This window comes from Larus michahellis, chromosome 1 (assembly GCF_964199755.1).
Source record: "Larus michahellis chromosome 1, bLarMic1.1, whole genome shotgun sequence".
Classification (NCBI taxonomy): Eukaryota; Metazoa; Chordata; class Aves; order Charadriiformes; family Laridae; genus Larus; species Larus michahellis.
Window position 1 is genome coordinate 206,887,516 of NC_133896.1, and position 14,003 is coordinate 206,901,518.

The 14,003-nt window shown below is 37.5% G+C and overlaps 1 protein-coding gene across 4 annotated transcripts in view; it reads right to left on the minus strand.

Annotated features, from left to right (window-relative positions):
• Positions 1-14,003, minus strand: part of DYNC2H1 (dynein cytoplasmic 2 heavy chain 1) — a 178,237-nt gene that overhangs the window by 67,750 nt on the left and 96,484 nt on the right. For all 4 annotated transcript variants that reach the window (XM_074570728.1, XM_074570750.1, XM_074570719.1 and 1 more), the window contains 5 exons: positions 12,240-12,400; positions 7,557-7,682; positions 4,374-4,484; positions 2,335-2,490; positions 230-305 (listed from right to left, as the gene is read on the minus strand). In XM_074570728.1, the coding sequence (XP_074426829.1) occupies positions 230-305; positions 2,335-2,490; positions 4,374-4,484; positions 7,557-7,682; positions 12,240-12,400 (630 nt within the window). The remainder of the gene's footprint in view (positions 1-229; positions 306-2,334; positions 2,491-4,373; positions 4,485-7,556; positions 7,683-12,239; positions 12,401-14,003) is intronic.

Sequence of the window (14,003 nt, forward strand, 5' to 3'; positions counted from 1 at the left end):
ACCTAACTACCTAGTCATACATGAAAATGTCGCAATGAAGATTCAAATGCAAAATTTAAATACCTTCAAAGCAGCCTTTAAGCAGGATGGCCCCATTCCAAACAAAACAATCATGCAAAGTAATCAATTTATAAAAATTGGTTTTTGAAATTCTAAAAATTTTAAATGATACACATTCCAAAGGGTTATGCTACAGAGATGAGAAATCTTTCCTTAAGAAGTGACTTACCCTCAAACAGTCTATCAATAATGTCAAAACCAGCACGGAGGTCAGATAAAGAGAATTCGTAAAACTTGGTCCAACCCTACCATTAAAAGAAATCCAAAAGATTTAATTAGTCACAAAATGATGATCATGAAGTAAAATAAAGATATTAGATGGTTACTGAATACTGTATAATACTTAATACTGAAAGAAAAAAAGAGACAGCCTTTGTCCTCTAAAGTCCGTCTTTGGAAACATTCAGTGGAGGTAGTATAAAAAAATCACCTCTACCAGTGCCTTTAATTTTATGTACTTACACTAACTAGAATCCATTGAGTAAGAGGAATGTAAACTTAAGATTCTTTTATTTCCCAAAAGTATTTACTTCAACTAACACTTGTTGACATCTATGACTAGACCACGCATTGAATTATGTTTAATCTCTATGGGCTTTTTTTGCATTTCAGTTTCCTTTGGATTTTAATAAATAGTTCTGATTCGTCAAACACAGTCTAAATTATACTTTTGTCATCTTACTCCTTAATTCATGTCACTTCTCTACTGGCAGAAAAAAAATCTAATGAGTAAAGCAATTACTGCTATTACTACAGCAAAAAAGCTGATCACCATATGCATATTTTAATAATTCTCCGTTTGTACCTCCTTTCTGTTCTTGGTGGCGTTATTCTTTATATAGCCTTAACGTGTAATGCGTACATAATTCTCCCAAAAACCTTTCAATGTAAATGGATAAGTATAAATAAATATTGATATATGATACAGTACTTAGGATATCCAGATCTCAGATCTCAAAGCTATCTCTTGAAGGTATTTTCTGTTGCTGTATCTTCTTATGCAACCTTTGCATATGCATCATATCACAGGAACAGGAGCATATGACTCATGACGAGAAACGTGCAAATCTGTCAGATATCATGCACGTATCCAGTGAGATGGGTACAGTCTCAGGGCAGGGCTGCAGCTGCTCCACAGATCGCAACCAAGCTACCAGCCAGTCACCCCGAAGGTCATAAACTGGAAGGATGCTGCAGTCTCTCAACAGTGTTCATGTTGGGTTTTTTTTGACAGATCTGTACATAGACCCAAACCAACCTGAAATTCATTATAAAATAGAAGAGCTTCTAGCTGGGATTAACTGCAGTCCATCAATGTTAGAAACCAGTAATCTTAAGCAAAATATAAAACCATCACCAAGTCTGCACATGAGCCCAACACAGTTACAGTGGAATTAAGGAGAAAGCAGTAATCCTATCGTGTGTCACTTGGAACGCTGGTGGTAGATTAACATGAATTTGAACAAAGCCGAATGAGACTTCATGTGTTAGATCAGTACTTTAAACACATATTCTACTTCTTGAACATCATATTCAAAGTCTGTTACTGCAAGAGGCAAACAACCTTATAAAGCACAAAGTTACTAAAAAAAACTTTCAAACATTCCAGGCTCTGTAAGATCAAGTCTTTAAGATGACAGGTTAATTTCACCCCTAGTCTAAATAAAATAAACAAGACAGAACAGTTTGTTTGCTGGGGTGTGTGTGTGTGTGTCTGTTTAAGCATCTTCAGCCAGAAAGAAATGTTTACTTTAAACAAAAATTTGTCTAAGGAAAAACTACATCACAATCTCTGAAAACTATTATAATCCTCACAAGAAACGTGTAAATTCCCTTGTTCTTCCTTATCCCTTAACAGGGTTTGTGTGCAGAAAGAGTAGACAATGCCATCTCCTCCTTCCCACCACCTCCTTCCCACCAAAGCGTCTCTTTTCTCATGTCTTCCGTTCAATCGTGTCTCCATAACGCTATTTCCTGTCCCAAGCAAACAGGATTCACATAATCTTTTCCATGGAACCTCACTCCTGCATCAGTATCAGTTAGTACACAAATCACAAAATAACCCCATGCAGCCAGCAGCAATTTTCAGAGGGACAGGCGACCAAGATCTTATTTTGCAATGAATTCAGAGACAATAATGAAGCCAGGCACCAGAAGCATCCAAGTTCTTCCCATCTCTCAACGTGACCAATCATATACCTGATGAAAAACTTCCAAGTGTAAAAGCTAATAAACGGGGTAAATTTTTAAAAAGGTAGCAAAAAGAATTATTACCTGAGGAATATAGTTTCTTCTTTCTTGGCATACAGCATGAAACCATGCTAAACAGAAGAGAGAATGCGCTCGTGACAAATTTCCCTTTTTATTAATTTGTTCTGGTGTCCATGATTCATAGGTTCGCAAGAGATTCTTTTTGAGACCTGGAGGTGCCTGAATTGGAAGGAAAAACATTGCTCTAGACAGAAAACCTGACACTTTTATGTACTCTTTCCTGAAATTCTAACTTAACGATTTATAACTTAATGAGATGACAAACAAGAAAAAAATCTGCTTCTAATAAATGGCCTAACAATGGAACAGTCTTATACTGAAAGTAACTTAAACATACCGAAGGAAATTGTAACCAGGACTAACTGATAGGAGGAGGGAACTACACTAAAAGAACTTAGTGAAAGAATAGTACTCTATCAAAATATGTTTGCATAAAAGTAAACTCATTTTTTTGAAGAACATTTCTCCTGATTTTACAAGCTGAACTACCAATTATCATTTCTGTGATCAGAGCCAACTTGCCTTATGCCATCAACACACTCTGTTAGCTAGCATATTGCTATGGTCTGTATGTATGATACAACGCCAGTTCTCTGATCTAGTGTTACGTGGTGCTCGCAACCAGTGGAAATAACTGCACTTAAAGTCTGTATAATAACAAAGATTACAGTGATTAAAAGTAAAAACAACTGATGAGATACCCAGATGTTTTCAAATTATTTACAAATGTGAAAGCAAACATAAATTCTGAAGAGATTTAAATCACATTTTCAAATTGATAAGAATGTTCTCTCTTTCTTTTGAAAAATAATGTTTGTTAATTTTAGATTACCACAATTGCATATCTTGCATATGCACACTTGCGGAAAATAATTCCAAAATATTGAAGTTGATGACTTTGTTTTAAACTATCTACATCTTGATTGGTAACAGTTAAGGGACATACCACAACCATATAATAACCAAATACTATTAGTCAATTAATTGGTGATCATTGCCCTTTCACGGCAATAAAATATTTACTACAAATGAAAAAAAAAGGTAACAAGATGATATAGAACATTGCATTGGCGCGAAGTTCCAGTTATTTCAAAGACAGTGGGATCAATATGTTCAAGAAGCTAGATGAAAAGAAATGTGCCAATCCTGTACAGTCCTGTAGTTTCTGTACCACTGAAGACCTCAATATAAGCAAGAAGGTACCCCAGAAGTTTAAAAAAAAACATGTAGTCAATATAAAAGTGTAACAATTTTGGCTTCTTGAAAGTCAGCAACATTGAACTCTAAAAGGTCAGAGCTTCTTGGTTTAGCTGTAGGCAAAATCTCCACACTACATGACCAATGGAAGAGTTGGTAGCACCCCTACCCATGATTTCCATAATGGACATTAATGCATAAATGCATACGTGATTAGAGCACTTTCCGACAAGTTGGAGGGGCATGGTCACAGTTATTCCTTAGGCTAACCCATTCTGAAAGCAAAACTCTCAATTTTTAGTGAATGCCTTTAGCTGTATATCCTGCTGTATAGGAGGAGAGCCATTTTTGTTGAAAGGGTGAATAAAAAGCTATGGGGCCAAAAAGAAAAATAAGGAAGATGAAGTGTGATTCTGTGTTCTTCAGATGAGTACATTCACCAAGAAGGAGGAATTCCTTGTTTTTCATCCGTGTCCCAGCACCTGTGTAGGTTTTTGCTTTTAAGAAACACTGATTAAATGCATAAAAGAATTTGGAGCAAAAACCAAATACTTTCAGTTCAGACTTTCAATTGGAAAAAATACCTGGAAAGAAATTTTACAAACCTTCTATTCAAAGCACAGTTTCTGGAAATTTCCATATATACATTATAAATGATCATTAAAAATCTTTCAAGGTAAATTCATAGCATTTTTTGTATTGCATCTAATTGAAATACAAGGCAAAACCAGTTATGAAAATAGTCCACATTGTCCAAACTTTATTCTATATAAACATATAGTTTACTATACATCAACGTTCATTCTTTGAAAACATGCAATAAAAAGTTTCCAAACAGATCTTACTTCATAAGTTATTTTCAGACTTGACTGAAGCAAAATTGGAGTAAATTTTGGATGAACTTCTGTAGTAAGCCAAAGACGGAAGTTTGGTTGAGGCTGTAACGTATTCAGTTCCTGTTAAAGAGATGTTATGTATTGAAGTAGGTTTTGGTTTGTTTTTTTTTTTAATATACAGAACTGTATTTACAAAACTATAATACCATAAATTAGAAAGTTAGATTTGTCTAAAAATTCTTTAGCTGTTTTTACTAGTAGGGTTATTCAAAAGATCTTCATTCAGTTCAAAAGTTCGTGATGTCTTGTCTCCACACATTACATATGCCCACCGTGCTCAAGTTCAAAGTTCGTTCTAGCCTTGTCAAAATATTTGCAACTCCTTCCCAGATCCTAAATTCAGAGCATAGAAATATATATCAGTTTGTTACTTCTTTTAAGTAAAAAAATACCAGAAGACTGCATGTCAAAAGATGAAGGCTTGAAATGTGGTCTGCATATCAACAACAGATCTCAAAGACTTTCAATAACTGTGTAGCTACATTAATTTCTTTTTCTTCAAGTGTTTATTATATGCACACTTCACATATGATGGTTCACAGACAACTGAAGATAGGAAAATGGAGTTCTAAAAGAATAAATATTGTCAAATGCTATTTCAAATACGAAGGCTTCACAAAAAACATGTAATTACTGAATGTATGAAAACATACTGCTGGTGCTTTAAATGCATCTGATACAGACATACCAAAGCTTTTTGACAACTGACTTGAGAACAATGTCAACAGTTTTGTTTATGTGTCTTGGAAGAAACATAGCTCAAAAAACTCTAACAGATTTTCTCATAATCCATTCATTTTGATAATCTCTAAAATATAATCACAATCGTTTTGTTTTCTGTGCTTTTAGTGAAGAAGAAAATTCTGTTAACCCTGAATCATTCTGCTCCTTAGGCAAAATGACAACTACATCTGGTACCCGAAATCACAGAACTGTTGAAGTTGGAAGGAACCTCTGGAGACTGTCTAGTCCAACTCTCTACTCAAAGCACTGTCAGCTACAGCACGTTGCCCAGAACAGTGTACAGTCAGGTTTTCAATATCTCCCAGGACTGACACTCCACAGCCTCTCTGCGTAAAAAAAATAATTGTCTTATGTTTAAACGGCATTTCCTGTATTTCAGTCTGTGCCCATGGCCTCTTGTCCCATCATGGGATGCCACTGAGAAGAGTCTCGCTCTGCCTCCTTTGCTCCTTCCCATCAGCCAATACACAATAATAAGAGTCCCTCCAAGGTTTTTCTTCCCCAGGTTGGACAGTCCCAGCTCTCTCAGTCTCTCATTGTATGACACGTGCTCCAGTCCCTTCATCACCTTTGTGGCGCTTTACTGGACTGGCTCCAGTATGCCGATGCCTCTCTTGTAGCGGGTAGCCCAGCACTGGACACAGCACTCCGGATGTGTCTCACCGGGGCTGACCAGAGGAGAAGGGTCACCTCCGCTGACCTGCTGGCAACGCTCTGCCTAAAGCAGCCCAGGAGGCCGGTGACCTTCTTTGATACAAGGACACGCTGCTGGCTCATGGTCAGCTGCTTACCTACCAGGACTCCCAAGTTTGTCTGCCAAGCTGCTTTTCAGCCAGTTAGCCCCAAGACTGTCTGGGTGCCTGGAGTTATTCCTCCCCACGGGAAGCACTTGGGATTTCCCTTTGCTGAACTTCACAAGGTTCATGTCAGCCTACTCCTCCAGCCTACCAAGGTCCTTCTGAATGAAAGCACACCTGTCTGTTGTATCAATCACTTCTCCCAGTTTTGCATCACCTGTACTTGCTGAAGATGCACTCTCTCCCATTATTCATGTCATTAATTTAGATGTTAAAAAATGTTGGCCACAGTATCAACCCCGGAGCACACCACTGATAAATGGCCTCTAGCTGGATTTTTTACTGCTGACAACAACCCTTTAAGCCATGTATTTAGGCAGTTTTCAATCTACCAGTGTTCAGTCTACTTCACTTCTACTGTGTTACAGTCAGGTCTGTATTTCATCAACTTGCCTATGAGGATGTTATGGGAGACAAATGAAAATATGAAAATGACCCACAGCCTTGGAAGCAAATTGAAGAAGAGAAAACAAGGGAATGTACATGCTGGTTCAAGTGCAATTGTCTGCAGCACGCATCCTCTGATACATCGCGTTTGGCTAGAAGACAGATAAGGGCAGTCTGTTTTAAGTTGTGAAGGTATCATCTTCATATTGATAAAGTTCATATTGACCAGAAGACATACTTCGTCTTCTCAGATGGAAAGATTGTGAGAACTAAATTTATGTACCTGAATCGAACTGAATTATAAATAGGCAGACCTCTCTTAAGAGAAAGTTGAAACATACGAATTACATAGCCTCACACTTGCTAATGGTATACAAAACAGACAAGGGGATGTGCTGAGTCAAACATCAGCAAATCTCAGTCTATATTAAGCTCAGCAGGAAGTTTAACATTTTCAGTATTATGTTCTTGTGGAAAGAACAAGAAACTTCTGATAAATATCCATATTTCAGTATTTACAAGATCTAAAATTCTATCATTAGTAAGAGGCTTACAAACACTTCCTTACTGTTCACTGGTGATAGGAATTCCCCACTTTTCTTTTTTGAGGTAGTTTGTTTTGTGGATTTCACAGTCATATACATGTACAGTCACATTGATTTAGTCAGCAAGTTAATGATTTTACATGCCATAAGTAAGAGTGTGTTTCTATAAAACATTAGACATTTTAATTTCAAATTAGCAAAAACCTCTTAGTGACTCAGACACAAGCTACAAAGAACTACTAAAAAGAAAGTCCTAGAACTGAACCAAAAAAAAAGAGAATAAATTTAAGCATACAGATTCAGAGTTTAGCAAACATGGGCAGTATCTCATAAAGTACCAGAAGTCCTAACAGGATCATTTGTTCACTCACTGTGACAGAAATACTCTACACTGTGTGAAAAATAAAAGCACTCACACAAAGGAAGGAGCTGCTTAGATCTGAAGCATTTCACCTTATTTGTGATTGAGAAAACTGCAAAGGTTTATTTTTAAATTGTTGGAATTTTAAACAACACCATGGAAATGCTTGAAATGCTTCAGAAATGTTGCATACCAATCTTGTCTGGTTTCCAACACATTATTCTCTAGTTACCCTCACCTTTTCCAATACAGGAAGCCAAGATGTAACAAGATGCAGGTTCTTTAAACACAGCCATTCTCCATTGCGTGCACATTCTTTTAAAGTTTGAATAGCCAGGTCAGCTTGGCCTTGGCCCATTGCAATCTGAAATGAAAGACAGTGTTGCAAGAGGAATTTATCATACCTCATTTAACAGTTAAATACAAAACTGTGTTTCAAAGTTAGAATGCATATGTAAAAAAGGTGTGCTAAAGATAACCAGAATTTTCTCTAATGTGATAAGCTACCAAAGTAGGGAAAAGATTAATGAAAATGTAGCTTTTTATTTACAACCTATCTAACCAGAGTTTGTTAAGAAACAACATCACCTGGTCTTTTTATGAAAAAACCACACACCATTTGGTGACAGTGATTGTATTCCCCGGGAACTCAAAAAGTAATTTAAATATCAGTGACTGAACTGTATTACTGCAGAATTGCTGATACAACAAAACCAAGAGATAAATGAGAATGAATTTTCTTTTGACTGTAAGTTAGGAGTACTTCCTTTGAAAAGAAACAGTTTTATATTGAGATGAGTGAAAAACTAAGGCTGCTCTCTTTCCAACTGGGAAATATGAATAGCTTTATAGTCTTTTCTTTTTTTTTATAGTACCATATTGTGGCTAAAATAAATTTTGATCTTCACATGGAAATACAAAGATCCAAACCTGAATTTTCAGATAAATTAGTGAAAACTGAAAATAAAGAAAGGACTCACTGCGTGGCACATTTACTGCAACAATCAATGTTAGACTATCTGTACAGTACATTCACCTTAGTTCTCCCTTAGAATCTAATTGGAAGCTATACGTAACAAAAAACCCTAAACCATGCAGGTTGAAAACAAATTAGTTTTAGCCAATCTGAAAAGTCCTGTCTTGGCATTACTGCTACAGCAAAATAGAACTACTGTAACTGTTATGACTTCATCAAATATCCATTAGGAGGAAATCCATCCTGACTTTTTATCCTAAAACTGTTTACCAAAGAAACTGGGTGCCTTAGCTTTGTATGATGACACATGGATATTCTCTGCCTAAATAAAACTGAGTATATCTTGAAATAATTTAAAATTGCCAAAAGAAGATAACTGAAAGTCACCAGACAATACGGTAGTACACCACAGAAATTTAGTAGTCTGTTCTTTATCCCATATGAAAAATGCTTCAACAGAGAAAAAAAACCTGATCTTCTATGTTCTATTCAAATTGCATGAGAAAGGGCTGGAAAAAATAATAACAAAAAATATTCTCCTTCGTAGGCCAACTTTCAGATGATTTAGCTTTCAGTACCGTTCCTTAATCAAGTACCACACCATGCTGCATTTTAAAAGTCCAACATGTAAAGGATATTTAGAGATAAACACACAAAAAAACATGTGATAGAGTAAGAAATATGTATTCTGAAACATTCACAGCTAGATAAGCTGGCAGTAGGATCTAAATCTTTACAATTTGATGGGCAAAATATATTACACCAGTGCACATTCCAGGAAAGGAACCATTTCAAGGACTATTTAAAAGCAACATTAAACTTGACATTTTCCATTTCTATGCTAACCAGCAATCAGCTAGATAACAATTCCCCTCCCCTGAATATTTCAAATGACAGAAGGAAATAAAGTTTTACAAAAAGTTATAAAGCATACTGGTAATGTGAATTAGGAATATTAGGAAACTGCTTGTACCATAGAATAATTTAAGTTGGAATGGATCCTGAAAGATCTCTAGTCCAACCTCCTGCTCAAAGTAGGGCCAGCTATGAAAGATCACACCAGAAGCTGAGGACTTTGTCCAGTAGACTCTTGGGAACCTTCAAGGATGGAGACTGCACTGGGCAATCTGTTTGACTGTTCTCATGGTGAAAAAGTTTCTCCTTAAATCCTGTTGTAACCCTACCTATCTTGTTAGCATTTATGCCCATTGCTTCTTGTCTTCCCACCATGCCTGACTGCAAAGAGTCTGGGTCCATTTGCTCAGTGACCTTCTTATACTTATTGAAAGGCTGTTATTAGGTCATCACAAAGACTTCTCTGCTGGCAGGGTGCTGTGCTGGCTCATGTCCAGCTTGTAGTCTACAAAAACCCTCCAGTCCTTTTCATCAGAGGTCCTCCCTAGCCAGTCAATCTATTGCCTGTATCATTGCAAGGGTTTCTTCTTTCCCTGGGGCAGGACTTTTCATTTCTTGAGTTCTGTAAGGTTCCTGTCAGCCAAGGAAAGCCAAGGAGAGTTGTGAGCCTATTGCTTGGTGGCACAGGGCACATAGGAACAAGGCACATGGAAAAAGCTGACCCTTTTACTCTGAGGTTTCCCTGCTAAGGTTTGTTCTCAGGCCTCCCAGGTCTCCCAAACGTACAAGCAGAAGTGAAGCAATACCCACAGCAGAGACAGAGAGATTTAGGAATCACTCTACACAATTAGAAATAAAGAATATCCACAGGACAAGATGCATTCAAGAGTGTTGGGGGACCAGCTACTGTAAATCCTTGCTCTCATCTTCAAAAGGCTATGTTGTTCTGGGGCATTTGGTGATGAAAAAGGAAAATGTCACATTTATCTTCAAGAAGGGCAAGGAGGAGAAAGATCTAGGTAACTATCGGCTTGTCAGCCTCCACTCAGTCCCTGGGAAGGTTACGGAGCAAGTACTTTTAGAAGCCATTTCTAAACACATGAAGAACACAGAGGTGATAAGGAGCAGCCAATATAGATTTACCAATGGCAACTCATGCCTCATTGACCTCACTGATTTCTACAATGAGGTGACTGACACTATGGACAAGGGGGTGCCGGTGAATGTTGTATAACTTGACTTTAGTTAAGGCTTTTGACAGAGTCTCCCATATCCTTCTTATCACCAAATTGGAGAAGTATGGGCTGGAGAAGTGAAATATAAGATAGGTAGAAAAATGGGTGGACTGCTGGGCTCAGAGGGTGGTCAGTGGTACAGAGTCCAGCCGGCAGCCAGTAACTAGTGGTGTCCCTCAGAGATCAGTACTAGGACACATACTGTTTAATGTCTTCACTGGTGACATAAGTGGGTGCACTCTCAGCAAGCTAATAGATAACACCAAAGGGGGTGGGGGGAGGGCAAGCAACCAATACACTGGAAGGCAAGGTTGCTACTCACATGGACCTGAACAGGCTGGAGAAACAGGCTAGCAGTTTATGAAGTTCAACAAGCCAAATGCTAAGTCCTACATCTGGGACAGAATTATCCCATGCAACAGTACAGGCTGGGGTCTGCCTAGGAAGCTGCTTTGGAGAAAAGGAGGCCTTAGTGGACAGTAAGTTGAATATGAGCCAACAATGGGCCCTTGCAACAAAGGCCAATCTCATAATGGGCTGTATTAGTTAAAGCTTTCATCAAGTCCAGGGAAGTGATCCTTCTCCTCTCTTTGGAACTTGTGAGACCACATCTGGAGTACTATGTTGAGTTTTGGGCTCCCCAGTACAATAGAGACATGGTCATACTGAAGTGACTCCAGAGCAGATGACCAACAAGGTCAGGGCACACTGAGCAGGGTTTGTTTAGCCAAGCAGTCAGGAGAACTTCTTGCTATCTACAACTACCTGATTGAAGAATGCAGAGAAGATAGAGCCAGACTCATGAGTTGGAACATGGGAAATACTGATTCAGTATCAGGAAAAACATTCTCCTGTGCAAGTGGTCAAATATCGGAACAAGTTGCCCAGAGATATTGTGGGATCTCCATCCTTGGAGGGGGGACCTCCCTGGTCTGAGCATGGGGCTGAAACAGATGATCTCCAGAAGTCTTTTCCGTTCTAGGCTATTTATGAATTTAACAACTACAGTAAATTTCTTCTTAAAAACTGAAAAGTTGTTTTCAACACCTGTGCATAGATCAAATTTTGAAGCAAACACAGAAAACATAAAGTGACTTCTTAGCAGTACAATTCCTGATTAAAGTCTATTCAAGGGGAATTATCTTCACCCAGTTTAGTTTTGTGTTGAATGCAAAACAGGGAAGAAGTTGTACACCATGACAAAAACCAACTGTTATATTGGCTGGGAAAATAATTTTGGTGTCGTATGCCTATTCCTGAAATCTGAAGGCTTTCCCACATGGTCTATCTTAAATAGTTTTTAAAAAAGACTTGAAATGTAAGAGTTCTGTTCAAGAACTCCCATCAACAATTAATTGGTTAACATTTGCTTGTAAAATTTCTCAAAATATTTTACAGAATTTCACAAAATTCCTAAGCATTCACGAACACTGAACATCTGATTTATGTTTTCTGTTGAAGAAAGAAATATGCAAGTCCTATAAGGAGAGGAAATTATGACATCTAGTTTTCAGTTGGTTTTGTTCAGATTTTGATTACTCCACACTAAAAAAGATAATGTTTCAGCATGTATAACAATTCTCAGTCTCTTTTGGTCCCTTCCATCTATCTTCTCATTTTTCCCTTCTCCAAGTTGGAGCAATGCCTCTTGTGAGGATCACTGTGTCTCTCTTCTCCAACACATTTTGCAAATGGAATCAGAAGATAGTGGCGAGATAGGTGGGAACAACAAATACACAGACACCAAACTACACTTTTACATACTAACTTCCTTAAAAACCAAGGTAAAACAGATGTTATTACTGTAAAATTTTACACATTGTGCTTTTAATCATTCCGCTTATGTAAGACTGACCTGATGGTAGCACTCAGCGTTTCTTTCAGCACTGGCAAGTTCTTGCAACTCTTGAGAAGGATCAGCACCAGGAGAAATAATTATCAAGATGGGCTCAATTTCCAGAGTCTCTTTATACAGACGTTTCAAATTCAGAGGTGATGGAGATAATTCTTTTATTCCTATAATTAGAATTATTAGGGAAATAAAGTGATTAGACAGGATGGAGTGCTTCATTAACCACTTTAGAGGTATCTGGCTGTCAAAGTTCTCTTCAATGGAGACCATAAAACTGGCCCTACGATGGCAAAAAAACCCCTTAAAATATGCAGGTAGAAGGCACCCTATGTTGATAAGAAAAAGACACAAGCACCAAAAGGGTGCCTGGACTTCCAGCTTGACAAATATAAACGTCAGTCTTTATTTAAAGTGCAGCCTTCAAGAAAACAGAAAAAGAGAAGAGCTGGAATGTAAGAGTATGGAAAGCTGTGCTGTTTGCTCAAACTAATTGCAATGTGTATGTCCACACGCGGAACTTCTCTCCTGTATTGTCCCGAGAGCCTTAATTATTAGACTTTGACTTTACATGGTTCTTGGTACTACAATTACTTTAGTCTATTATTTGCTTTATATACAACTTAAATGTTTAAAATGTTGACACAATATAGGCAAGGCATTTATACATGAGCCCAAAGCTATGCGTAATATAAACTTAAACAATGTGAACCAAATATTTCCGATCCATCTTCAGACTGGTCCTTAAATAGTGCAGTGTTAGGTGCAATGGGAAATCCCAACATAAAGCAAGACAGAAGAGACCAAATCAGTGGCCTCTATGCCATGCCTACTAAAACACGCAGTACACATTTCCTTGAGGGCACAGTCTGTTTTCAGACTTGAGCTATTATCTCCACATAGAACAATACTATATAATTTGAATATAACAGGTCAGGCCGGCAAAGCTTAGTATGAGGTCTGGGTTCTCTGCACATATCTGTACAAAGACTCTAACCAATGCAACTAAACAGATAAAATCACTATCAATCAAAATGCTTTAAAATAATGAATTAAACAAGACTAATATTGGAAAATATTTTAATTTTACATTCATTAGGCATGTAGAGATAAAACATAAGCAGAGATAAGTATATAAACTGAGGCCATAAGGCAATTGATATGGGCAGCTCCCTTGATGAGTTCAGCTGCTCACTGCCAATAAGCCCTAAACTCTAGAAGATCCAGAAAACAACACTGAAATTAAAGTACGGCTGTTCAGTGCTGGACTGAAGCATGCTCAGTGAGGAAGACTCTGCAGGGACTGAAGACTCTTATCTGTCAGAATCTCAAAAATATCTGACAAACATCTGCAAGTTGTTTCTCAAGGAATCCTGTATTGGCCAAATCTGGATGCATTTTCAGAAGGCCTAAAAAAAGCTTAGACTTTGAATGAAAGCTGCCCAGCATACCAGCTTTCTAGTCACTCCTCCACACCGAACTTACAGTAACATTTTTCACAAATAGAAGCTATTCCAGATTTAACATTCCCTTCACTAACACCATAAATGGAAATAGCTAAGCTATTGGCAGGGAGGGGAGAAAGAAAGAAAATAGACAAATTAGCTAAGAAAAAAATGAAAATTGATATATATGTAGAGATTTGTTTATTTGTTTTTCAACTACAGTCATAATTCAAGCTACTTGAGTCATTCTAAGCAATATAAGAAAAATATGAGAAGTAGAACATGACAGCATTCTCTAGGGTAAGAAAGGTTATTTTAGTTAGTT